General features: G+C 46.1%; 2 protein-coding genes and 1 long non-coding RNA gene across 6 annotated transcripts; all 3 read right to left on the minus strand.

The window, feature by feature from the left end:
• Positions 1-6: 6 nt before the first annotated feature.
• On the minus strand, positions 7-19,637 carry LOC146423018 (retinoblastoma-binding protein 5-like). 4 transcript variants are annotated; one of them, XM_085045312.1, is made up of 14 exons: positions 19,516-19,637; positions 18,511-18,536; positions 18,190-18,362; positions 17,170-17,310; positions 16,135-16,297; positions 15,170-15,279; positions 14,945-15,064; positions 13,447-13,600; positions 13,280-13,351; positions 10,958-11,075; positions 9,192-9,261; positions 7,481-7,710; positions 5,421-5,498; positions 7-1,197 (listed from the first exon to the last, which is right to left on the minus strand). In XM_085045312.1, exons 1-14 carry the CDS (start codon positions 19,532-19,534, stop codon positions 1,172-1,174), a joined length of 1,500 nt encoding a protein of 499 aa, XP_084901438.1. In that variant the 5' UTR covers positions 19,535-19,637; the 3' UTR covers positions 7-1,171. The 4 variants fall into 4 exon arrangements, with proteins under 4 accessions (XP_084901438.1, XP_084901436.1, XP_084901435.1 ...); XM_085045310.1 differs by having other exon boundaries at positions 7-1,200; XM_085045309.1 differs by having other exon boundaries at positions 5,304-5,498; positions 19,516-19,636.
• A 1,229-nt stretch (positions 19,638-20,866) lies between these two features.
• On the minus strand, positions 20,867-22,680 carry LOC146423019 (uncharacterized). Its single transcript, XM_085045313.1, has 4 exons — positions 22,555-22,680; positions 21,704-21,886; positions 21,497-21,602; positions 20,867-21,456 (listed from the first exon to the last, which is right to left on the minus strand). The coding sequence occupies exons 1-4, from the start codon at positions 22,678-22,680 to the stop codon at positions 20,954-20,956; spliced, it is 918 nt and encodes a 305-aa protein (XP_084901439.1). The 3' UTR covers positions 20,867-20,953.
• A 508-nt stretch (positions 22,681-23,188) lies between these two features.
• On the minus strand, positions 23,189-26,170 carry LOC146423020 (uncharacterized). The gene is made up of 2 exons (XR_014847749.1): positions 25,928-26,170; positions 23,189-24,219 (listed from the first exon to the last, which is right to left on the minus strand). It is a non-coding gene; the product is annotated as an uncharacterized LOC146423020 (long non-coding RNA).
• Positions 26,171-26,774: the final 604 nt, after the last annotated feature.

Here is a 26,774-nt window from a genome sequence, read left to right on the forward strand (position 1 = left end):
GGCAGTTCTGGCTGCGAATGAATCATTTCAGAATTCCCTTCCTGCTTTTCATGCCTGCAGGATATTTGGGAAATTCCAACACGCCGTGATAATCCCGAGAACTTCCACCCGGGGGGAAACAACGGAATTCCAAAGTCCGTGAAAAAAAATGGGATTTGGGAATGAAAAATCTCCTTTCTGCAGGATGTTGGGACAAGAGGTGCCAAGCTGGGGGTGCTGGATGGGGAAAAGTGCCTCTTGTCGTTCCTAAAAAGGGGAATTTTGAGGGAATAAAAGGTTGGGAATGAGCTGTCAGCTTCCATTTTTATCCCAGAAGTGGGAAAAATAGAAACTCTTTTCGGAAAAGTTTGGAGGGGAAAAAAAAAAAAAATCGGTTCTGGTTTTATCTCCCCCAGAGAAGGAGGAGCTCGGTTTTTCCTGGAGTTTTCCAGAGAAAAGATGAACAAAAAAATTGGGAAGGACAGGAGGGAATTCCAGCAATTTTGGAACCACAGGCTGGGAAAAAAAAAAAAAACATTGGAAAAGGAGATTTTTTTTAATCTAAAGTTGCTTCCAACTGCTCCTTTTCCCGTGGGAAAAATAAAAGATTCCAGAGGGGTTTCGGCTCTTTGCATCCCAGTGGGAATTCCAGGCTGGTTTTCCCAGAAAAAGCAGGAATTCCCAGCTGAAAAAATGGGATTTTTTGCGGGATAACAGTCAGGAATAAAAACACTCACTGGGGTTGTTCTTCCATCCGGGAATGACGAGAGATTTTGGGAGATCGAGGCAGAGAGGCTCTGGAGAGGCAGGAAAAGGGGCCAAGCTGCCTTTGGGGCAGGGATTTGGGACATTCCTTTGGAATCCCTTGGGGATTTGGGACATTCCTTTGGAATTTTGGGACACTCCTTTGGGATTTTGGGACATTCCTTTGGGGTTTTCCAAGCCTTTTCCATGCCTTTAGGGCACCCTGAGCCAGCAGATCCGCGGAGAGGGAAGAACAGTCGCTGCTCCCCTCTTCATTCCAGAGTCATTCCCGCCTAAAAAAAATTTGGGAATTCTCCCCTGAATCCACTTTTCCAGAGTCATTCCCGCCAGGATCACTCCCTGAATCCATGGGGATCAAGTCCGTGCTTTTCCAGCATTCCCACGAGGAGTGCTGGGAGAGGGGAGGGAGGAGGGAATAAAGGAATCTTCATAGCAACTCTGAGATTGCACCACCTGCTAGAGAGAGCAGAGAGGGAGAGGTGAGCGGGCAGGGAAAGTGGGAATTCTCAGAATCTAGGGAAAAAACAAAAAAAAAAAAAACCCAAACCTCAAGAGTTTCCTGGAAAAACAGGAGTTCCAAGAATCCAGGGGGAAAAAATAACAGAACAAAGCCCAGGAGCTTTGTGGAAAAACAGGAGCTTCAAGAATTCAGGGAAAAAAATAACAGGACAAACCCCAGGAGCTCCAAAAATCCAGGAAAAAAATCCCAGACAAACCCCAGGAGTTCCAAGAAACTGGAAAAGCAGGAGTTCCAAGAATCCAGGAAAAAAAATAATAAAACAAACCCCAGGAGCTCCAAGAATCCAGGGGAAAAAAAACCCAAAAAACAAACCCCAGGAGCCTTCTGGAAAAAGAGGAATTCCCAGAATCCAGGGGAAAAAGCCAAAACAAATCCCAGGACCTCTGTGGAAAACCAGCAGCTACAAGAATCCAGGGATAAAAACCAAACAAACCCCAGGAGTTTCCTGGAAAACCAGGAATTCCAAGAATCCAGGAAAATAAAAAACAGAAAACAAATCCCAGGAGCTCCTGTGGGAAAACAGGAATTCCAAGAATCCAGGGGAAAAAAAATAACAAAACAAAGCCCAGGAGCTTCCTGGATAACTAGGAATTCCAAAAATCCAGGGAAAAAAACCCAAACCCCAGGAGCTTCATAGAAAACCAGGAGCTCCAAAAATCCAGGGAAAAAGTAACAAAACAAACCCCAGGAACTCCAAGAATCCAGGAAAATAAAAAACAAAAAACAAATCCCAGGAGCTTTGTGGAAAAACAGGAATTCCCAGAACCCATGGGGAAAAAAAACCCCAAACCCTAGGAGTTTCCTGGGAAAATGGGAGCTCCAAGAATTCAGGGAAAAAAACCCCAACAAAATAAAACAAACCCCAGAAACTCCAAGAATCCAGGGAAAAAAACCCCAAACAACCAAACCCCAGGAGCTTCCTGGAAAAACAGGAACTCCAAAAATTTTTCCCAATTTCCCTTCACCCCAAAGCCATCAAAGACTAAAAGCAGATTTTTGGGAGTTCTGCCACCTCCAGAAGGTGGGAAAATCAGCTGGAATTTGGGTTTAACCCCAAAGGAAATTCCCAGATTGCTGTGCTGGCTTGGGAATCCTATTTGGATCCCAAAGCAGGGAAATAAATCCCAGAAATCCTGGTTGGATCAGCACTGACAGCAAATTCATCCCAAAATCCTCCCAGACAGGGCTGGGGAAGGAGGAGGAAAATGGAAAAACTAGGAAAATGTCCATTGGAATATTCCAGAGGGATTGGGAATGGGATTTCCCAGCAGGAAAAAAACTCCAGACAAAACAAGGAGTTAGGAACAATCAGCATCCCTTGGGAAAGCTGAGCAAAAATTAAATATTAATTAAATATTGAAGCATTTTCCTGAGAGCACCCATTGCTCATCCAGGGGTTTTCCTCAAGGATGGAAAATCAGAGTATTCAGGATTTGTTTGGAAGCAAAGGATTGGAAATCTCTTTGGGAATCTCAATTTTCAGTTTTCAGGGTGTTTATATTATTTATGTTTATTCAGAAATATATATGATTTATATTTATATTTATATTATTTATATTTATATTATATTTATATTTATATTTATATTTATTTCCACTCTCATTTATATTAATTGATCACCATGCTAATTAGCAGGGATCAAAGCAATAATTAACAGGCTTGCTGAGGATCCAAGTGATCCCCGATATCCTTTAAAACACCCCAAAAAAATTGGGAAATCCCAAAAAAATCCTAACCCCAAAACCTCCTCAGCACCTCCCAAACCCCAACCAAAGATATTCCTGATTTTCCCATTCCTGGATTTTTCCAGGTGGAAAAGTTCAGTGGAATCCCAGACAACATTCCCATCAAATATCCCATAAAATATCCCATAAAATATCCTATAAAATATCCCCCAAAATATCCCATTTTTCCCTGCAGATAACAACAAGCAGCACGGAGGAGCAGGGTGGGCAGCATGGGAGCAGCAGTGAGGGGAGGAAAAAATGGGAATAAATCAATCAATCCCTCCTGGAAAAGCCTCAAATCCACGGCAGCAGCTGCTGAGCTCAAGGAAGTGCAAAATTCGGGAGATCAAATCCATTCTGGGAGTTGTTCTGGGTTGAAATTTTAAAAAAAATCTAAAATAAAAAACCTAAAATAAAAAAATCTAAAATGTAAAATCAGTGAGGTCCAGAACTGTGCTGGCTGGGCTGGGCTGGGATGAATTTTTCCCAAAAAAAAAGAGAAAATTGGATAATTTGAGTCTCTCTGGGACCTACAGAAGTGATTAAAACTGTCCTGCTTTGGCACAGAAAGAAATATGGCAAAAAAAAGGAGGAAATTCATAAAAATTCATCAAAATGCATCAAAATTCACCCAAATCCATCCTGATTTGCAGCAACTGTGAAGGAAGAGAATCCAAAACTCATCCTGGTGTGCAGCCACTGGGATTTCTGGGATTTAAACAAGGCTGGGAATAGGAAATTTTATATTTTCCTATAGGAATTGCAGCTCCTGGGTTTTATCCCAACTTTGTTTCCAAATATTTCTCATTTTTGATGCTCCTTTCCCTCTTAGTTTCCAAATATTTCTCATTTTTGATGCTCCTTTTCCTCTTTCTTTCCCAGTATTTCTCATTTTTGATGCTCCTTTTCCTCTTTCTTTCCCAATATTTCTCATTTTTGATGCTCCTTTTCCTCCTCCCTCCTCTGTCCCTCTGCCTGCCACGGATGGCACAAAATATCAATTATTAATTCAGAATCCTTCCCTATTCCCATTTCCCCCAAAAATCAACCCAACCTGGGTATTTCATGAATTCTGCATTAGCTGAGGGGAGTTATTGATGGGATTAAATTAATTTTGAAGGGAGAAAATGAGTTTTGAAGAGGAGTTTTGAAGTGATCAAATGCATTTTTCCTCCACAAAACCCCTTTACATCCAGGACACAGGGATGAATTTTACTCCCAATACTTGGAATATTACAAAAATCCCAATTTTGCCTGTCCTGGCAGCAGCTGAGCAGGGAGGCAGCGTTTTTGGGAAGGCCAGAGGAAGTCAGGTGAGCACACAGCAAGGCCAGGATGGCACAAAATATCAATTATGGCTTCAGCATCCTTTGCCATTCCCATTTACCCCCAAAAATCAACCCAACCTGGGTATTTGATGAATTCTGCATCAGCTGAGGGGAGTCATTGATGGGAATTAAATGAGTTTTGAAGGGATAAAATGCATTTTTCCTCCAACAAACCCCTCCATATGCAGGACACAGGGATGAATTTCACTCCCAATATTTGGAATATTACAAAAATCCCAATTTTGCCTGTCCTGGCAGCAGCTGAGCAGGGACAGAGCATTTCTGGGGAGCTCTGAGGAGGTCAGGTGAGCATCAGATATTAATTCAGCATCCTTCCCTATTCCCATTTCCCCCAAAAATCAACCCAACCTGGGCATTTTACAATTTCTGCATGAGCTGAGGGGAGTTAAATTGATGGGATTAAATGAGTTTTGAAGGGAGAAAATGCATTTTTGATTCACAAAACCCCTCCACATGCAGAACACAGGGATGAATTTTACTCCCAATAGTTGGAATATTACAAAACTCCCAATTTTGCCTGTCCTGGCAGCAGCTGAGCAGGGAGGCAGCGTTTTTGGGGAGCCCCCAGGAGGTCAGGTGAGCACACAGCAAGGCCACCAAGCAAGGCAGGGATGGCACAAAACATTATTTATGGCTTCAGCATCCTTTCCTATTCCCATTTCCCCCAAAAATCAACCCAACCTGGGTATTTGATGAATTCTGCATCAGCTGAGGGGAGTCATTGATGGGATTCAATGAGTTTTGAAGGGATAAAATGCATTTTTCCTCCAACAAAACCCTCCATATGCAGAACACAGGGATGAATTTAAATCCCAGTATTTGGAATATTACAAAACTCCCAATTTTGCCTGTCCTGGCAGCAGCTGAGCAGGGAGGCAGCGTTTTTGGGGAGCCCCCAGGAGGTTAGGTGAGCACACAGCAAGGCCACCAAGCAAGGCAGGGACGGTGACAGCAGATCCTTACCTGTCAGGGGCTGGCCCAGCTCCGCCTGCACTTTACCCTTGGCTGCTCCTTCCAGAGGTAAAGAACCTCTGTCCCCTTTGTAGAGTTTCGGTTTAAATGGAGAATCTTTGTCTTTACCTTTTGATCCTTTCGGCCTGCCTGCTTGCTTCTTCTTGGATTTACCATCTCCCTTCACCCCCAGCAGCGGATGGACTTCTGGGGTGGGGGAGAAATGGGGGTTAGGGGGGAAAAATGGGGGAGTTGTGGGGGTTTTGGGGTCAGAAAGGGGGTGGGGGTGTAGGGGAAGGGGATGGTGTGTTTTGTGTGGGGAATGTTGGGGTTTATATAGGGAATTTTGTGTTTTATAAAGGGACAAGTGTGTTTTATATAGGGAATGGTGCGTTTTGTATTGGGAATGGTGTGTTTTATATAGGAAATATTGGGGTTTATATAGGGAATATTGTGTTTTATATAGGAAATGGTGGGTTTCATATAGGGTATGGTGTGTTTTATATAGGGAATTTCATGTATTATAAAGGGAATGGTGTGTTTTATATAGGGAATATTGAGGTTTATATAGGGAATGGTGTGTTTTATATAGGGAATGGTGTGTTTTATATAGGGAATATTGGGGTTTATATAGGGAACATTGTGTTCTATAAAGGGAATGGTGTGTTTTGTATAGGGAATGGTGGGTTTTATACAGGGAATATTGTGTTTTATAAAGGGAATGTGTTTTATATAGGGGATGTGTCTTATATAGGGAATGATGTGTTTTATATAGGGAATAACGTGTTTCATATAGGGAATATTGTGGTTTATATAGGGAATGGCGAGTTTTATAATGAGAATATTCTGTTTTACACTGAGAATATTCTGTTTTATAAAGGGAATTATCATGTTTTATATAGGGAATGTGTTTTATATAGGAAATGTGTGTTATATAGGGAATGTTGTGTCTTATAATGGGAATATTCTGTTTTATAAAGGGAATGTCATATTTTATAAAGGAAATATGGTTTATAAAGACAGTATTCTGTTTTATAAAAGGGATTGTCATGTTTTATATAGGGAATGTGTTTTATATAGGAAATGTGTTTTATATAGGGAACGTTGTGTTTTATAATGGGAATATTCTGTGTTATATAGAGAATGTTTTATATAGGGAATGTTGTGTTTTATATGGTTTATAAAGGGAATTATCACATATATATAATTCCCTTTATAAAACAGAATATTCTCATCATAAAACACACCATTCCCTATATAAAACACACCATTCCCCATATAAAACACATTCCCTATTTAAAACATGAGAATTCCCTTTATGAAATACAACATTGTCTTTATAAAACATGACATTCCCTTTATGAAACAGAATATTCCCTTTATAAAACACAACATCCCCTATATAACACACATTTCCTATATAAAACACATTCCCTGTATAAAACATGATAATTCCCTTTACAAACCAGAACACTGTCTTTATAAAACGACATTCCCTGTATAAAACAGAATATTCTCATTATAAAACACAACATTCCCTATATAAAACACGACATTCCCTATATAAAACACGACATTCCCTATATAAAACACGACATTCCCTATATAAAACACGACATTCCTTATATAAAACACGACATTCCCTATATAAAACACGACATTCCCCATATAAAACACAACATTCCCTATATAAAACACGACATTCCCTATATAAAACACGACATTCCCTATATAAAACACGACATTCCTTATATAAAACACGACATTCCCTATATAAAACACGACATTCCCCATATAAAACACAACATTCCCTATATAAAACACGACATTCCCTATATAAAACACGACATTCCCTATATAAAACACGACATTCCCTATATAAAACACAACATTCCCTATATAAAACATGACATTCCGTTTATAAAACAGAATATTCTCATTATAAAACAGAATATTCTCATTACAAAACACAACATTCCCTATATAAAACACAACATTCCCTATATAAAACACAACATTCCCTATATAAAACACAACATTCCCTATATAAAACATGACATTCCCTACATAAAACACAATTCCTTTTACATTCCCTTTACAAAACACGACATTCCCTTCACAAACCAAAACCTTCCCCACCACCCCGCAACCCCCGCGGTGACCCCAACTCCCACCCCAACCCCACCCACCGTCATTAGGGACTCCCTGGAGCTCGATGTTGGTGGTTTTGGGTTTTTTCTTGGGGGCCTGAGGGCCGTCAGAGGAGCTCTGCCTCTTCTTCTCGTTGCCGAGCCCCTCGTCGGTGAGAGAGCTCGGCACGGCGTCGGGCGGAGGGCCGTAGGGGTTCTCCTCGGGGTCCTCCACCTCGGGGGCGATGGGAAGGTACAGCAGGGCTTTGGAGTCCTCCAGCTCCTCGTCACTGCGGGGACAGGGAGAGGAGGGGTTGGGGGAAGGGGTGTTGGAGGGGTTTGGGGGGGTTTGGATGGGAATGGGGGGGTTTGTATAGGGAATGGGGGGGTTTGTATAGGGAATGATGGGTTTTATATAGAGAATGATGGGTTTCGTAAAGGGAATATTGGGTTTTGTAGGGGAATAGTGTGGTTTATATAGGGAATGGTGTGGTTTATATAGGGAACATTGGGTTTTATATAGGGAATGGTGTGGTTTTATATAGGGAATGCTGTGGTCTATATAGGGAATGTGTTTTGTAAAGGGAATGATGTGTTTCATATAGGGAATGTTGGGTTTTATATAGGGAATGATGTGGTTTATATAGGCAATGGTGTGTTTTATATGGGGAATGATGTGGTTTTATATAGGGAATGGTGGGTTTTATATAGGGAATGGTGTGTTTTATATGGGGAATGGTGTGTTTCATATAGGGAACAATGAGTTATATATAGGGAATGGTGTGGTTTGTATAGGGAATGTTGTGTTTTGTAAAGGGAATGGTGTGTTTTATATAGGGAATGGTGGGTTCGATATGGGGAATGGTGGGGTTTATAGGGGGAAAGGTGGGGTTTGTACAGGGAATGGTGTGTTTTGTAAAGAGAACAAAGAGTTTTATATAGGGAATGGTGGGTTTTACATAGGGAATGTTGTGTTTCATATAGGGAATGGTGGGTTTTATATAGGGAATGATGTAGTTTATATGGGGATTGTGTTTTATATAGGGAATGGTGGGTTTTATATGGGGAATGGTGGGTTTTATATATGGAATGGCATGGTTTATAGAAGGAATGTTGGGTTTTATATAGGGAATGTGTTTTGTAAAGGGAATGGTGAGTTTTATATAGGGAATGATGTGGTTTATATAGGGAATGTATGGGGTTTTCTGGAGGGAATGATGTAGTTTATATGGGGATTGTATTTTGTAAAGGGAATGGTGTGGTCTATATAGGGAATGATGTGGTTTATATAGGAATGTTGTGTTTTATATAGGGAACATTGGGTTTTATATAGAGGATGGTGTGTTTTATAAAGACAACGTGTTTCATATAGGGAATGGTGTGTCTTATATAGGAAATGCTCTGTTTTACAAAGGGAATGTATTTTATATAGGGAATATTGTGTTTTATACAGGGAGTAGTGTGTTTTATATAGGCAATGTGATTTATACAGGGAATATCATGTTTTATAATGGGAATGTTGCATTTTATATAGGGAATGTTATGTTTTATATAGGGAATGTTGCGTTTTACATAGAGAATGTTGCATTTTATAAATGGAATATTCTGTTTTCTAAAGGGATTGTTGTGTTTTCTAAAGGGATTATCAAGGAGGTGTTTGGCATTAATGCATTAATTAAAGGGATTATTAATGAGGTGTTTGGTATCAATTAAAGGGCTAATTAAGGTGCCAATAAAAGGCTAATTAAGGTGTCATGAAAGGCTCTGTCACCTGCTGCAGAAGGCAGCGATGGGATCCACACTGGTCACATCCACCTCCTCATCCTCAGCAGCATCAGCGCCTGGAAATCAGGGAAAAATGGGAATTTAGGGTGGGAAAGACAGGAGCAAAGGGCTTGGGGCAGGAAAACCAGCTGGGGTGTTCCCTGCTGAATTAAAGCAGAAAATAACCTGGAATAGCTCCTGTTAAAGCACAAAACAAACCTGAAATAGCTCCTGTTAAAGCACAAAACAAACCTGAAATATCTCCTATTAAAGCACAAAACAAACCTAAAATATTTCCTACTAAACCACAAAACAAACCAAAAATATTTTCTATAAAAGCAGAAAATAAATCTAAGATATTTCCTATTAAAGCAGAAAACAAACCTAAAATGTGCCCTATTAAAGCAGAAAAAACCCTAAAGCATTTCCTATTAAAGCAGAAAACAAACCTAAAATATTTCCCTATTAAAGCAGAAAACAAATCTAAAATATTCCCTATTAAAGCAGAAAACAAATCTAAAATATTTCCTACTAAAGCGGAAAACAAATCTAAATTATTCTTTATTAAAGCACAAAAAAGTCTAAAATATTTCCTACTAATGCACTCAACAAACCTAAAATATTTCCTATAAAAGCAGAAAACAAACCTGAAATATTTCCTACTAAAGCACAAAACAAACCAAAAATATTTTCTATAAAAGCAGAAAATAAATCTAAAATATTCTCTATTAAAGCCAAAAAAAATCCTAAAGTATTTTGTATTAAAGAAAACAAAACCCAAGTATTTCCTACTAAAGCAGAAAACAAATCTAAATTATTTCCTATTAAAGAAGAAAACAAACATAAAGTATTTCCTATTAAAGCAAAAACAAATCTAAAATATTTCCTATTAAAGCACAAAGCAAATCTAAAGTATTTCCCATTAAAGCAGAAAATAAATCTAAAATATTTCCTACTAAAGCAGAAAACAAATCTAAATTATTCCTTATTAAAGCACAAAAAAGTCTAAAATATTTCCTACTAAAGCACAAAAAAACCCTAAAATAATTAATATTAAAGCACAAACCAAACCTAAAATAACTCATATCAAAGCACAAAACAAATCTAAAATATTTCCTGTTAAAGCAGAAAAAAACCTAAAATAATTCCAGAATTAAAGTAGGGAGAGGACTTCAAATCTCCCAAATATTTTGGTTTTTTCCACTAATCCAGTTCTCAATCTCCTCAAATTCATTTTGATGCTGAATTCCCCCAAATCAACATCACAGTGAACAAAAAAATTCCTAAAATCGCCAAAATCCAATTAATTAAATTATGAAAAGTGCTTTAACAGGAAACATTAAATGCTGCTAATGAGAAAAGCTGGGAATAATCCTAATTTCACCTGCAGTTTTTCTCATCCATTATTTTTTTTCCCAGAATTTTTATTTTCCCACAAATTTTTTTCCCCACGATTTTTTTTCCATTATTTTTTTTTCCACTATCTTTTTTCCACAATTTTTTTTCCAGGATTTTTTTTTTCCACAATTTTTTTCCACATTTTTTTATTCCACAATTTTTTTTCCACATTTTTTTTTTCCACTATTTTTTTTCCACATTTTTTTTTTCCACTATTTTTTTCCCACAATTTTTTTTCCACATTTTTTTCCCACTATTTTTTTTCCAGGATTTTTTTTTCCCCACGATTTTTTTCCCATGATTTTCTGGCACCACCAAGTGGCCACAATTCCCAAGGATCCCTTGGAATCCCCTGGGAATATTCAGGAATCCTACCTGTCTGCTCTGGCTCACTCTTATCCTCATCCTCGATGTCAAATTCCGATTCCCTCTCCTCATATTCCACATTTTCATCCAGCTCCTTGAAATCCGGGGCGAAAGCACTCCAGTTTTCCTACAAAAATCAAAATAAAAATCAAAAAAATCAAAATAAAAATCAAAAAAATAAAAATAATTTTTTTTTTCCTAAAAAGAAATCAAAATAAAAATTCCATTTAATTGAATTCCTTGGATTCCTGCAATTCCAAACGCCCTGGAGGGATTTAAAATGTTGTGGATGTGGCATTTGGGGACAAGGGGACAGTGGTGGGAATGGTTGGGTTGATGGCCTAGAGGGTTTTTTCCGACCTGAATTATTAAAATTCGTTAAAATTCCATAAAAGCACTGAAAATCCAGCAGAATTCCATAAATGACACTCAAATCCCATATATAACACTTTCCACTATCCCAGACTGCTCCAATCTGGCCTCAGACACTCCCAGGGATCCAGGAGCAGCCAAAATTTTCTGGGAATTCTATCCCAGCTCCTCCCCACCTTCACAGGGAGGAATTTATCCCCAAAATCCCATTTAAAGCATCACACGGAATCCTGAGATGGTTTGGGTTGGAAGGGAATTTAAATCCCATCCCATTCCACAGGCAAGGACAATTTTCACCATCCCAGGATGCTCCAACCTGGCCTCAGACAATCCCAGGGATCCGGGAGCAGCCAAAATTTTCTGGGAATTCCATCCCTTCACAGGGAGGAATTTATTCCCAAAATCCCATCTAAAGCAGCAGATGGAATCCTGGGATGGTTTGGGTTGGAATGCTGGACTTCCCACTGTCCCAGGCTGCTCCTTGGATACTTCCAGGGATGGAGCAGCCATGGATTCTTTGGGAATTTCTCCCTCACAGGGAGGAACTGATTCCCAAAATCCCATCTAAAGCAGCAGATGGAATCCTGGGATGGTTTGGGTTGGAAGGGAATTTAAAGCTCATCCCATTCCATAGGCAAGGACACTTTTCACCATCCCAGGATGCTCCAATCTGGCCTCAGACACTCCCAGGGATCCGGGAGCAGCCAAAATTTTCTGGGAATTCCATCCCAGCCCCTCTCCACCCTCACAGTGAAGGATTCATTCCCAAAATCCCATCTAAACCAGCACATGGAACTCTGGGATGGTTTGGGTTGGAAGGGAATTTAAATCCCATCCCATTCCATCAGCAGGGACACTTTTCATTATCCCAGGTTGCTCCAACCTGACCTTAGACACTTCCAGGGATTGGGCAACCATGGATTTTCTGGGAATTCCACCACAGTCCCTCCCCACCCTCACAGGGAGGAATTTATTCCCAAAATCCCATCTAAACCAGCACATGGAGTCCTGGGGTGGTTTGGGTTGGAAGGGAATTTAAAGTTCATCCCATTCCATAGGCAAGGACAATTTTCACCATCCCAGGATGCTCCAACCTGGCCTTGGACAATCCCAGGGATCCAGGAGCAGCCAAAGTTTTCTGGGAATTCCATCCCAGCCCCTTCTCACCCTGACAGGGAAGGATTCATTCCCAAAATCCCATTAAACCAGCAGATGGAATCCTGGGATGGTTTGGGTTGGAAGGGAATTTAAAGCTCATCCCATTCCACAGGCAAGGACACTTTTCATTATCCCAGGTTGCTCCAACCTGACCTTAGACACTTCCAGGGATTGGACAGGGAAGGAATTTATTCCCAAAATCCCATCCAAACCAGCACATGGAACTCTGGGACGGTTTGGGTTGGAAGGGAATTTAAATGCCATCCCATTCCATGGCCAGAGAGGGATCCCATCACTATCCCAGGCTGCTCCAGCCTGGCCTGGGACATTCCCAGGGATCCAGGAGCAGCCAAAATTTTCTGGGAATTCTATCCCAGCTCCTTCTCACCTTCACAGGGAAGGATTCATTCCCAAAATCCCATCTAAACCAGCACACAGAATCCTGGGATGGTTTGGGTTGGAAGGGAATTTAAAGCTCATCCCATTCCACAGGCAAGGACAATTTTCACCATCCCAGGATGCTCCAACCTGGCCTTGGACACTTCCAGGGATTGGGCAACCATGGATTTTCTGGGAATTCCATCCCAGCTCCTCCCTACCCTGACAGGGAAGGATTCATTCCCAAAATCCCATCTAAACCAGGACACGGAATCCTGGGATGCTTTGGGTTGGAATGCTGGACTTTCCACCATCCCAGGCTGCTGCAGCCTGGCCTGGCACACTCCCAGGGATCCAGGAGCAGCCCAAATCCCTCTGGAATTAGCCCCATTCCCAAGGGATGATCCCAAATCTCCCACTCACCACTTGGTTCTGAGCCCATATGGACACAACCCCGCTGGAGATGGAGGCGATGATGGGCCGCACCGGATGCCACTGGGTTCAATCAAACAATTAAATCATTAATTAGCAAACCCAATTAGGACATCTCAACCCTCCAACCCCTCAAGGAATAGGAAAATCTTCCTCACAGCCACGTCCAGCAGGAGCTCCCCGCGGGTTCCGTGGAGGATTTTCACCAAATTGCCGATGCTCTTCTCCCAGATGTAGAGGGCGTGCTGCCGCGCCGACCCCGCCACGATGTACTCCCCGTCCCCCGAGAAACAGCACTTCTTCCAGGGGGTCCTGGAATGGGAATTTTGGGAATTCCAGGGGTGAGGGCTGGGGTGGGGTTTTGGGTGTTTCTCGGCTTCAGGGGTTTTTGAAGTGGGGGTTTTTGGAGGTGTTTGGGGTAAATTCCGAATGGGAATGTGTGTTCTTAGTGTGGAATGTGCTGAGGATGGATTTGGGATGGAATGTGGGGTGGGGGAAAAGGACCCCAAAAAGATCACTGATCCAACCCCAGGCCCTGCACAGGCCCCCAAAATCCCCTCATTGCATCCCTGAGAGTGTTGTCCAACCATCCCACAGCCTTTGGGGTTGTGGATTCCCTGAAGAGCCTTTCCCAGTGCCTGAGCATCCCGGGAAAAGGGCAGCCATCCTTGTGCCATCCCTGTTCCCTCATCCTACAGACATCCCTGTGCCTCTCCTTGTTCCCCTGATCCTACAGACATCCCTGTGCCTGTCCCTGTGCCCCAAACCCATCCCTATTCCCAAAGCCATCCCTGTTCCCCAAACTCATATCCCTGTCCCCAACCCCATATCCCTTTTCCCCAGCCCCATACCCCTGTCCCCAGCCCCATATCCCTGTCCCCAACCCCATATCCCTTTTCCCCATTCCCATCCCTGTTCCCAACCCCATATCCCTGTCCCAACCCCATATCCCTTTTCCCCATTCCCATCCCTTTTCCCCAACCCCATATCCCTTTTCCCTATTCCCATCCCTGTTCCCCAACCCCATATCCCTGTTTCCCATTCCCATCCCTGTCCCCAACCCCATACCCCTGTTCCCTAATCCCATATCCCTGTCCCCAGTCCCCATCCCTATTCCCCAACGGCATATCCCTTTTCCCCAACCCCAATCCCTGCCCCAACCCAATCCCTGTCCCCAACCCCATGTCCCAACCCCATATCCCAACCCCACACCCTGTCCCCACCTATTGACCAGATCCTGCAGTTTCTGCATGGGCTCAGGCTCCCCATCCCTTTTCCTCAACCCCAATCCCTGTCCCCAACCCCATATCCCTGTCCCCAGCCCCATATCCCAACCCCATATCCCAGCCCCACACCCTGTCCCCACCTGTTGACCAGATCCTGCAGTTTCTGCATGGGCTCAGGCTCCCCATCCCTTTTCCTCAACCCCAATCCCTGCCCCAACCCCATATCCCAACCCCATCCCTGTCCCCAACCCCATGTCCCTGTCCCCAACCCCATATCCCAGCCCCACACCCTGTCCCCACCTGTTGACCAGATCCTGCAGTTTCTGCATGGGCTCAGGCTCCCCATCCCTTTTCCTCAACCCCAATCCCTGTCTCCAACCCCAATCCCTGTCCCCAACCCCATACCCAGCCCCATATCCCTTTTCCCCACCTGTTGACCAGATCCTGCAGTTTCTGCATGGGCTCAGGCTCCCCATCCCTGCCGCACGTCAGGATTTCCCTCCCGTCGTACACCCTGATGATCCTGTCTGCCGTGTTGATCAGGAAGCAGCTGGGGGAAAACCACATAAAACCTTAAAAAAACCCAGGAATTCTGTCCCACAAAAGATTTATGGGGTTTTGCAGAGCATGGTGATGATCCCAAAGAGGCACTGACCTCCCCTTGCGGGCGAACTCGATGGATTTGATGGCCGTGGTGTTGCTGGTGCCTGTGGTCACTCTGAAGGAAGCAACAAGATCCTGAGTGTCTGTTTTTAGGACCAGGATCTGCAGATTGAGCAGACAAAGAACGGTCAGTGGGGTCATTGTCACTCAACTCCCTGCTGGTGGCTCTCAGGGAGCTCAGAAAGATCCCAAAAATGGGGTGAAGGTAACAGAAATGCTGGGAGATGATCCCAAAAATGGGCAGGGAAAAGAAACACAGGGAAAAGATCCCAAAACAAAAACAAAACAAAACCCCAAAACTGGGGCAAAGATAACAGAAATGCTGGAAAGAGATCCCAAAACTGTGGCAAAGACAAGAGAAATGCTGGGAAAAGATCCCAAAAATGTGTTGTCCCAAAGACAACATGAACACTGGGAAAAGATCCCAAAAATGGGGCAAAGAACAGAAATGCAGGGAAAAGATCCCAAAAATGGGGCAAAGAACAGAAACGCTGGGAGAAGATCCCAAAAATGTGGCAAAGACAAGAGAAATGCTGGGAAAAGATCCCAAAAATGTGTTGTCCCAAAGAACAATGGGAAAAGATCCCAAAAATGGGGTAAAGAAAACAGGAACGCTGGGAGAAGATCCCAAAAATGTGTTGTCCCAAAGACAAAGAAACAGTGGGAAAAGATCCCAAAAATGGGTGAAAGACAAGAAGAATGCTGGGAGAAGATCCCAAAAATGGGTCAACCACAACAGGAACTCAAAGGCCTAAGTCAGACAGCAATCCCAGGATCACTGAGGCTGGAAAATCCCTCCAGGATCATCAAGCTGTGCTCAATCCCCACCCTGAGCACCGAGGAATTCCTCAGACACCTCCAGCAGTGGAGACTCCAAACCTCCCTGGGCAGTTCCCAAGCCTGACCACCCTTTCCAAGAGGAAATTCCAGGAGGAAATTCCCAGCTGGAAGGCTCACCTTTCCCTTGGCGTTGCCGGTGTAGATGTATTCCCCTCTCCTGTCGAAGGAAGCCACCACGTTGAGGTCAGAATCGTCATCCACAGGCAGCACCACGTGCTTGGAGTCTGACAGGGTGAGCATCACTGGGGCTGACTTCATGGGACACACCAGCACCCTGTTCCTGCAGGGAGAGGGGGGAAAGTTGGGAATTCTTACCCTGGAAAAGGATTTCTGCATTTAGAGGGAAAAAAGGAATTGGTCTGGATTGAGGAATGTGGAGTATCTGGATTTTTGTTGCTTTATTTTTGGTATTTAAACAGCAAAATGATGTTAAGTTTGGTTCTAGTTTGATTTCCTGTCCTTCTCCAAGTCTGTGCAGTGATTTTAAATCCAAGGAGACATTCCCACACACATTTCCAAGAGTTTCCTCCTGTCCCAATCCTCCCACAGGTGTTCCTCCTCCTGTTCACCTCCCACAAAAAACCCAAACCCAAACCTGATCCTCCCACACCAAACCCAAATCTCCCAAACCCAATCCTCCCACACCAGACCCAAACCCAAACCCAAACCCAATCCTCCCAAACCAAACCCAAAACCTGATCCTCCCACACCAAACCCAAACCCAATCCTCCCACACCAAACCCAAATCTCCCAAACCCAATCCTCCCACACCAAATTCAAACCCAAACCCAAACCCAATCCTCCCACACCAAACCCAAAACCTGATCCTCCCACACCAAACCCACACCAAACCCAATCCTCCCACACCAAACCCAATCCTCCCACACCAAACCCAAACCCAAACCTCCTACACCAAACCCAAACCCAAAACCCAAACCTCTCACACCAAACCCAAACCCAATCCTCCACACAACAAACCCAAACCCAAACCCAAACCCAATCCTCCCACACCAAACCCGACAAACCCACACCAAACCCAACCCCAAACCAACTCCCCAAACCCACAATCCCACTCTAAAAACACCACAAAACCCCAACAACTATCAGCTCCACCCCGCTGGGAGCATCCCAGTGCTCTCCCAGAGCACTCACTGGTCCCGGGGGTGGTACTGGACTTTGAGGATGGGCGAGGGGAAGCGGAACCGCTGGTCACAGTCGCCGGACAGCACGTCCCACTGGGACACGATGTTGTCGGTGGAGGCACTGACCAGCTTGTGGCCATCCCGGCTCCAGCTGCAGCACACAGAGGGAACTCCTGTTAGGGTTGTTCCTGGGAGGTGGCAGAGGCAGCCAGGGGGCAAATGGGATCAGAGGGAAATGGGGTAGTGAGGGGCAGGGAGGGAGGGTGAGGGAAAATGGGATTGCTGATGGAAATAGGGAATTGTGGATGGTTTAGGGTGAGAAGGACCTAAAATCCCATCCCATTCCATAGGCAAAGACATCTTCCACTATCCCAGGGTGCTCCAGCCTGGCCTTGGACACCTCCAGGGATCCAGGGGCAGCACAGCTTCTCTGGGAATTCCATCCCAGCCCTGCCCACCCTCCCTGGGAAGAATTCCTTCCCAATATCCCATCTATCCCTGGCGGCACAAAGCCATTCCCCCTAATCCTGTCACTCCACCCCTCATCCCAAATCCCTCTCCAGCTCCCCTGCAGCCCTTTAAGCACTGCAAGAACCCAAACATTCCCTGGATGCTCCTTCCTCCTTGCACCCCAAACTCTCCCTGGCAGAAAGGACAAACCCAGCCCTTCTCTCTCCCCCTGGGATGAATCCCAGAGCCATTCCATGACCATCCCATGACCATTCTCTGACCATCCCATGACCATTCCCAGACCATTCCCTGATCACTCCCTAACCATTTCCAGACCATCCCATGACCATTCCACAACTACTCCATGATCATGCCATGACCATCCCGTGACCATTCCATGACCATCCCATTACCATCACATGACTATTCCAGCGCCATTCTAGAGCCATTCTATGACCATTCCATGACCATCCCATGACCATTCCCTGACCATCCCACAACCATCCCATACCCATCCCCTGCCCATCTCATGCCCATTCCATGCCCACCCCACGCCCACCCCGCGCCCTGCCCCGCTCACCACAGGGAGCACACGGGGTGGATGTGAGCGCTGATGATCTTGGCGATGCCGCGGGTGAGGAAATCCCAGATGACGATCCTGCCGTCGTTGCAGCCCACGGCGAGCAGAGTGCCCCAGCGGTTGAAGGTGCACGTCAGCGCCATGCTGATGCAGTCCAGCGTCCCGTCGGCCTCCTGCGGGGACAGCGCGGTGCCCCGGCCCGGTCAGAGCGGCCGGTGAAGCTGCCCGCAGCCCCGCCGAGCCGGGGGGCACCGGGGGTGGTACCGGGGGCGGTGCCGGGGGTGGTACCGGGGGTGGTACCGGGGCGGGGAGAGCGGTTACCTCGGGGTAGTTCTGGCCAAAGGACTCTGCGGAGGAAGGGGAGAGCAGCGGCTGGGTGAGCGAGGTGGTTCCGCCGAGGCTCCGCTAACACCGGCCCGGGTCTCTTTACCCTGTCCCGGTCCAGCCCCGCCGCGCCCGGAGCTCTCCGGCTCAGCCAGCCTTCCATTCCCATTCCCGATCCCGCCGCTCCCGGAGCCTCCCGGCTCAGCCAGCCCCATTCCCGGCTCAGCCAGCCCCATTCCCGGCCCCGCCGCCGCTGCCGGATCCGCCCCCGCCCGGTCCTGTCGCCCCCCGGTCCCGGCTCATTCTGCATTCCCATTCCCAGCCCCGCCACCCCCTGATCCCGCGGCTCCTCCCGCTCCCATCCCATCCCATCCCATCCCATTCCCATCCCGCTCCCGTTGGCACCGAGCAGCTCCCCGTTCACTGCCCCACCGCCCCGCGCTCCGCTTCCCATCCCATCCCATCCCCACTCCCGGTCCCGCAGCCTCCCTCTCCTATCCCGTTCCCGTTCGCACCGAGCAGCTCCAGCTTCATCCCCCCGCCGCCCCGCTTCCCTCCCCATTCCCATTCCCAGTCCCGTTCCCACCGCGCTCCCGTTGGCACCGAGCAGCTCCAGCTTCATTACCCCGCCGTCCCGCGCTCCCGGCTCCCTCTCCATCCCCATTCCCGTCCCCGGTCTCGGAGCCCGCCGCTCCCATTGCGCTCCCATCCCCATCCCCATCCCGTTCCCGTTGGCACCGAGCAGCTCCCGGTTCACCGCCCCGCGCTCCCGCCTCCTCCCCATTCCCACTCCCGGTCCCGCAGCCCGCCGCTCCTATCCCGTTCCCGTTCGCACCGAGCAGCTCCAGGCTCACCGCGCCGCCGTCCCGCCCCCGCCGCCCCGCGCTCCCAGCTCCTCCCCATTCCCGTTCCCATTCCCATTCCCGGTCCCGTTCCCATCCCCACCCCACTCCCAACCCGCTCCCGTTCCCGTTCCCATTCCCGCTCCCTCCCCGCTCGCACCGAGCAGCTCCAGGTTCATCTCGCCGCCGCTCCCGCTCCCTCAGCTCCCTCCGCTCCCGTCGCCAAGGACCCCCGAGGGCCCTGCCCGGCCCGGCGCCTCGCCCTCCGCCTGCCGAACGGCCGCTCCCTCCCTCCGCCCCCGCCGCGGCTCCCGGCGCCTCCCGGCCCGGCTCAGCCCGTCCCGCCCTGCGGTGAGGCGCGGCTGGCTCCGGTGCGGCGGCAGGGCGGGGATGGCTGCGCGGAGCGGCGGCGCGGAGCAGGCAGCGCGGCGGGCAGCCCCGGAGCGGCGCGCGGAAAGGGCCGGGCGGGTCGCGCTGCCGAGCGCGAGGGTTCCGGAGCGGCGGGCGGCCGGCAGGGGGCGCTAGGGAACCAGCGATGGTAATTATTATAATAATAATTAAAATAATTAATTAAAACAGAAGGGGGAAGGTGGGACCGTGCGGGTATCGCGCTGTCTCGTTCACACTCTTGAATTCCTTTTATTTCCCCGTCCTGGCTCTGCTGCCCCAGCCGAGACCATGGAAAATACTGGGAGCAGGTTGAGTTTGGAGCAGATCAATGACAGAATCCCAGAATGGTTTGATGGAAGAGACGCTAAAATCATCCCGTTCCAGGACAGGGACACCTCCCGCTGTCCCACCGCTCCCAGCTGGCCGGGGACACTGCCAGGGAGCCAGGGGACAGCGATGGACAGAGCAGGAGCTGGTCCTGGAAAGGTGTGGCTGCTTTTGGGAAAAATGGAATAGGATAGAAATAAAGTAGAATAGAATGGAATGGAATGGAATAGAATAGAATAGAATAGAATAGAATAGAATAGAATAGAATAGAATAGAATAGAATAGAATAGAATAGAATAGAAATAAAGCAGAATGGAATTAAAGTCAAAGAATAGAAATAAAGTAGAATAGAGTAGAATAGAATAGAAATAAAGTAGAATAGAATAGAGTAGAGTAGAGCAGAGTAGAGTAGAATAGAATAAAAATAAAGTAGAATAGGGTAGAATACAGTAGAAATAGAAATAAAGTAGAATAAAGTAGAATAGAATTGAAATAGAAATTGAATAGAATAGAAATAAAGTAAAATAGAATAGAATAGAAATAAAGTAGAATAGAGTAGAATAGAAATAGAAATTAAGCAGAATAGACTAGAAATAAAGTAGAATAGAGTAGAATAGAAATTAAGCAAAATAGAATAGAAATAAAGTAGAATAGAATAGGAAAAGAATAGTTCTTTGGGTGGATATTTAAGGTAAAATTGGGGTCCAGGAAGGCAGGGGCTCCTCTTCTCTCCCCATTCCCAAATTCTGCAGCCAGGCTGGGATGAGAGCTCAGCTCAGCTCACTGAGTTTGGCACCACTTTGGACTGAAAAAATCTGGAATTTTTCCATGAAATGATGATTCCTTCCTTCCCCTGCTCCAACCACGTGGAAAACCCTGAATTAAGGGATAAAAAAGGAGAAATCTCCCACCACAAGCTCAGGCCCAGGAGGAGCTGCAAAATTTGGGAAAACCTGCAGATTCCCACATTCCAGCTGCCAAAATTCCCCCCAAAAAAAACCCCAGAGGAATCCAGAAAATCCCAACCAAAACCAAAAAAAGGGATTGGGGGAGAGTTTGGGATGGTGAGACAGGAAAAGCTGTGGAGCTGCAGAGGTTTCAGGTTTATTCAGACTTTTATTATTTACACAAACTCCCTCCAGCCATTCCCAGGGACTGCGCTGGACTCTCCCGGTTTTCCAGAGGATTTCCCAGAGGATTTCCCCCCTCCCCAGGCAGGTTAATACTGTTAGTGGAGTCCTGGGGTGGGAAAACTGGGATTGGGCTTTGGAGGAGTGTGTGGGAGTTCTTGGCACGAGCAGCTGGAGCCGGGCAGGAGAGCCTGGGAGGGCGGGAGAGAGGATGGATCCCAAAAATCCACTCTGGGAATTCCAGGAAAACCACTCTGAGAATTCCAGGAGAGAGGATGGATCCCAAAAATCCACTCTGGGAATTCCAGGAGAGAGGATGGATCCCAAAAAACCACTCTGGGAATTCCAGAAAAACCACTCTGGGAATTCCAGGAGAGAGGATGGATCCCAAAAATCCACCCTGGGAATTCCACACAAAACCACTCTGGGAATTCCAGAAGGATGGATCCATAAAAAACCATTTTAGAATTCCAGGAGAGAGGATGGATCCAGGAAATCCACTCTGGGAATTCCAGGAAAGGATGGATCCAGAAAAAAGCACTCTGGGAATTCCAGGAGAGGTTGGATCCATGAAAAAACCACACTGGAATGCCACACAAAACCACTCTGGGAATCCCAGGAGAGAGGATGGATCCCAAAAAACCATTTTGGGAATTCCAGGAGAGAGGATGGACCCACAAAAAACTATTTTGGAATTCCAGGAAAGGATGGATCCAGAAAAATTACTCTGGGAATTCCAGCACAGGAAATGGATCCAGGAAAACCACTCTGGGAATTCCAGGAGAGTTTGGATCCATTAAAAAAACCACTCTGGGATGCCAGGCGAAGTTGGATCCATAAAATGGAATTCCAGGAGAGGTTGGATCCATACAAAACCACCTGGAAATGTCAACAAATATCCACTCTGGAATGCCAAAACAGGGGCTGGATCCATAAAAACCACTCTGAGAATTCCAGGAGAAACTGCATCCACACAAAACCATTTTGGGAATTCCAGGATAGGTTGGATCTGCATAAATCCACTCTGGGAATTCCAGGAAAAGTTGGATCTATAAAAAAGCCACTCTGGAATTCCAGGAGAGGTTCGATCCATAAAAAACCATTCTGGGAATTCCAGGAGAAACTGCATCCACACAAAACCATTTTGGGAATCCCAGGAGAGATTGGATCCATAAAAAAACCACCTGGAAATGCCAGCAAAGAACCACTCTGGAATGCCAAAAACAGGGACTGGATCCATAAAAATCACTCTGGAATTCCAGAAGTTGGACCCATAAAATGGAATTCCAGGAAAGGCTGGATCCATGAAAAACCATTTTGGAATTCCAGGAAAGCTTGGATCCATAAAAAACCACTCTGGGAATTCCAGAGGAGATGATGGATCCATAAAAACCACTCTGGGAATTCCAGGAGAGGTTGGATCCATAAAAAAACCACTCTGGGAATTCCAGAAGAGATGATGGATCCATAAAAACCATGCTGGAATGCCATGCTGGAGAGATTGGATCTGCACAAATCCATTCTGGGAATTCCAGGAAAGGATGGATCCATAAAAAAACCACTCTGGGAATTCCAGGATGGATTGGATCCATAAAAAAACCACTCTGGGAATTCCAGGAGAATTCCAGATCCATCCCAATCCCACCAGGAATGCCAGCACATCCCACACAATGCCCACAGGGAATTAAACAAAAAAAAAAAAAAGCTTTTTTTTTTTTGTTTTGTTTTTTTTTTCTTTCCTCTCCATAAAAAGCTCCTGAAATCCATTTATTGCACAAAGAAAGGAGAAGATTCCCACGCAAACCCATCCTGCCAGGGAATTCCACATTCCTGCTTTTCCTGGGAATCCCAGGAATCCCTGCCCATGCCCTGGAGAACTCCCAACTCCTCACGGAGTCACCAAGCTGCAATTCCTGCTCCAGATAAACTGGGAATTCCAGGAACAGCCTTGCCCATTCCTCCCCTATCCCCATTTTTTTTTTATTCTTTTTCCATCCAAATTCCAGCCCTGGAGTGAAACTGAGCAGGAGAAGGAAGGATGTTTTCTCCCCTCCTCCAACTTAAAAAAAAAAAAGCTGGAAAAACCTCATTTTTTAAAAAAAATGTTCCCATCCAGACTTAGCCCAATTTAAAACTGTCCTGACCTTCCCGTTCATTCCGAGCCCCAAATCCCAATTTTTTTTAAAAAAAAAAGGAATTTTTGGCACTTTCCCCCACGGAAAAAATAATAATAATAATAATAATTGCAAGGAGATTTTTTTTGGTGCTACAAATATGGAAGCAAGGGCAGGTTTTTCCAGCCATTCCAAGGAATCTCAGGGAGCCAAATAATTGGGAAAAAAAAGAGGGAAAAAAGGTGGGATTAGGGATTCAATAGCTTATCCAAGTGGGGTTTTCCGAGTCCCCGGAGTAAAACAAGAAAGCTTTGCTCCTGTCCATGTAAACATTTCCAGTGCTTGGAAAACTCCTGGGAGCTTCCCAACACTTCCTATCCTAAAAACTTCTGTGCCTTTTCCTTCCTCTCCAAGCGCTCTGGAATTAGTGCCAATGGCTGAGGGATTCGGGATGGTTATCCCAAAATTACCGGGAAGGGATTTTTGGGTTTTTTTTTTTTTTTCCCCTGTCCCTCTTTGGGGTGGCATCGCCAAAATTCCCGTTTTAATTTGGGATTTTCCATGCCTTCCCCTCGTGTTTCCATCGGGATAAAGGGGTGGGATGGAGTTATCACCTCGCCAAGCCTCCCTCAGCTCCTTCCCTGGAGGAGTCTGGAATTCCCCCCGCGGCCATTCCCGGATTTTATTTCCTTTTCCCCTCCGCGATTCCAGGGATTCAGGTGGAATCATCCAGGCCTTTGTTGGGATGTTCGGAGGGAGCTCTGCAGAGCCTGTCCATGATTCCCTGCAGCATGGGCTGAACGATGCCCAGCAGAGGTCTCTGGGAGGAATCTCCATCCCAGCAGGCTTCCATCAGCTGCCAGCACTCCTCGTCGAACACCGCCAGCCGCTCGGGGCGCACGCCTGGGAGAAACGGGGATTGGGGTGGGTTTTTGGGAATTCAGAATCCAGGGAATGCTCCAAAGAGGAAGAGAATAGGATAGGTATTTCCCAGATATAATAGATATTTCCCAGGATCCAAGGAAAGCTCTGCCTAGTGTTCCCAGGATCCAAGGAATGCACCTGGCTGGTGCTGAGATCCCAGGAAAAGCCCTGCTTGGTGCTCCCAGTTTCCAAGGAAAGCCCTGCCTGGTGCTCCTGGGAACTCCAGAGAGGTTGGATCCATAAAAAACCACTCTGGGAATGCCAGGAGAGATTGGATCCATCTCTCTGAAATCCAAGGAAAGCCCTGCCTGGTATGTTGGGAATCACTCCCTGGATGCTGAGATCGAGTACATCTTGGCCTCGACAATCCCAAAAATATTTCCCAACCTCAGCCATTCTGTGATTTCCCCTTCCCCTTCCCAAACTAAAACCAGATTCCCCACCCATCCATCCTTCCCCCAATCCCAGCCCAGCCCAGTACCTCTCCTGACGTTTGGAAAGCCCTGCCTGGTGCTCAAATCCAAGGAAAGCCCTGCCTGGTGCTCAAATCCCAGGAATTCCCTGCCTGCTGCTCCTGGGAACTCCAGAGAGGTTGGATCCATAAAAAACCATTCTGGGAATTCCAGGAGAGATTGGATCCATCTCTCTGAAATCCCAAGAAAGCCCTGCCTGGTATGTTGGGAATCAATCCCTGGATGTTGGGATTGTGCACAGCTTGGCCTCGATGATCCCAAAAACATTTCCCAACCTCAGCCATTCAGTGATTTCCATTTCCACTTCCCAAACTAACACCAGATTCCCCATCCACCCATCCTTCCCCCAATCCCAGCCCAGCCCAGTACCTCTCCTGGAAAGCCCTGCCTGGTACTCAAATCCCAGAAATGCCCTGCCTGGTGCTCCTGGGAATGCCAGGAGAGATTGGATCCATAAAAAACCACTCTGGGAATGCCAGGAGAGATTGGATCCATCTCTCTGAAATCCAAGGAATTCCCTGCCTTGTGCTCAAATCCAAGGAAAGCCCTGTCTTGGTGTTCCCAGGATCCAAGGAATTCCCTGCCTGGTGCTCAAATTCAGGAAAGCTCTGCCTGGTGCTCCTGGGAATTCCAGGAGAGGTTGGATCCATCTCTCTGAAATCCAAGGAAAGCCCTGCCTGGATCTCACATCCAAGGAAAGCTCTGCCTGGTGTTCCCAGGATCCAAGGAAAGCCCTGCCTGGTGCTCAAATCCCAGGAATTCCCTGCCTGGTGCAATCCCTGGATTTTAGGATTGTGCACAGCTTGGCCTCAACAATCCCAAAATATTTCCCAACCTCAGCCATTCCAGGATTTTCCCTTCCAATTCCCAAACTAACACCAGATTCCCCACCCACCCATCCTTCCCCAATCCCAGCCCATCCCAGCACCTCTCCTGGAAACCCCTGCCTGGTGTTCCTGGGAATTCCAGGAGAGCTTGGATCCATGAAAAACCACTCTGGGAATTCCAGGAGAGGTTGGATCCATCTCTCTGAAATCCAAGGAAAGCCCTGCCTGGTGCAATCCCTGGATTTTAGGATTGTGCACAGCTTGGCCTTGACAATCCCAAAAACATTTCCCAACCTCAGCCATTCAGTGATTTCCCCTTCCCATTCCCAAACTAACACCAAATTTCCCCATCCACCCACCCATCCTTCCCCAATCCCATCCCAGTACCTCTCCTGACGTTGTTCCACAGGTGATCTTTGCTCGCACACCTCTCGAAGGCCTCAGGTAACTTCACGTGCCCCGAGCAGAGGTACCAGAACAGGATCCCAAAGGCATAAACATCCACGGAATTGTCGTATTTTCCTGGGGAAAACCATGTGGGATCAGCAGGGAGAACAGCACTGGGAGCTGGGCAGGATGGGGAGGGATTGCAGTGCTGGTTTGCCCCAAATTTAGATTTAATTTCGTAGCTGGGAAGGGATTTCTGTGCTGCTTTGCCTCAAATATAGATTTAATTCCACAGCATTTCAAAATTTCTGTGCTGCTTTGCCTCAAATTTAGATTTAATTTTGTAGCATTTCAAAATTTCTGTGTTGCTTTGCCTCAAATTTAGATTTAACTCCACAGCATTTCAAGATTTCTGTGCTGCTTTGCCTCAAATTTAGATTTAATTTTGTAGCATTTCAAAATTTCTGTGTTGCTTTGCCTCAAATTTAGATTTAACTCCACAGCATTTCAAGATTTCTGTGCTGCTTTGCCTCAAATTTAGATTTAATTTTGTAGCATTTCAAAATTTCTGTGTTGCTTTGCCTCAAATTTAGATTTAACTCCACAGCATTTCAAGATTTCTGTGCTGCTTTGCCTCAAATTTAGATTTAATTTTGTAGCATTTCAAAATTTCTGTGTTGCTTTGCCTCAAATTTAGATTTAACTCCACAGCATTTCAAGATTTCTGTGCTGCTTTGCCTCAAATTTAGATTTAATTTTGTAGCATTTCAAAATTTCTGTGTTGCTTTGCCTCAAATTTAGATTTAACTCCACAGCATTTCAAGATTTCTGTGCTGCTTTGCCTCAA

This window comes from Lichenostomus cassidix, unplaced genomic scaffold, assembly GCF_008360975.1.
Source record: "Lichenostomus cassidix isolate B80296 unplaced genomic scaffold, HeHo_3.0 HiC_scaffold_551, whole genome shotgun sequence".
Classification (NCBI taxonomy): domain Eukaryota; kingdom Metazoa; phylum Chordata; class Aves; order Passeriformes; family Meliphagidae; genus Lichenostomus; species Lichenostomus cassidix.

Coding starts and splice junctions, on each gene's coding strand:
- LOC146423018 (XM_085045308.1), bottom strand. Junction 18,363..18,510: donor TTGGCCAGAACTACCCCGAG/GTAACCGCTCTC, acceptor CTGTCCCCGCAG/GAGGCCGACGGGACGCTGGA. Junction 9,262..10,957: donor GAGTGAGCCAGAGCAGACAG/GTAGGATTCCTG, acceptor CCTGATTTCCAG/GCGCTGATGCTGCTGAGGAT.
- LOC146423019 (XM_085045313.1), bottom strand. CDS start 22,680: ATGGTTTTTATGGATCCATCATCTCTTCTGGAATTCCCAGAGTGGTTT. Junction 21,887..22,554: donor CCTCTGGAATTCCCAGAGTG/GTTTTTTATGGA, acceptor ATTCCAAAATAG/TTTTTTGTGGGTCCATCCTC. Junction 21,603..21,703: donor CCTTTCCTGGAATTCCCAGA/GTGGATTTCCTG, acceptor TGGAATTCCCAG/GGTGGATTTTTGGGATCCAT.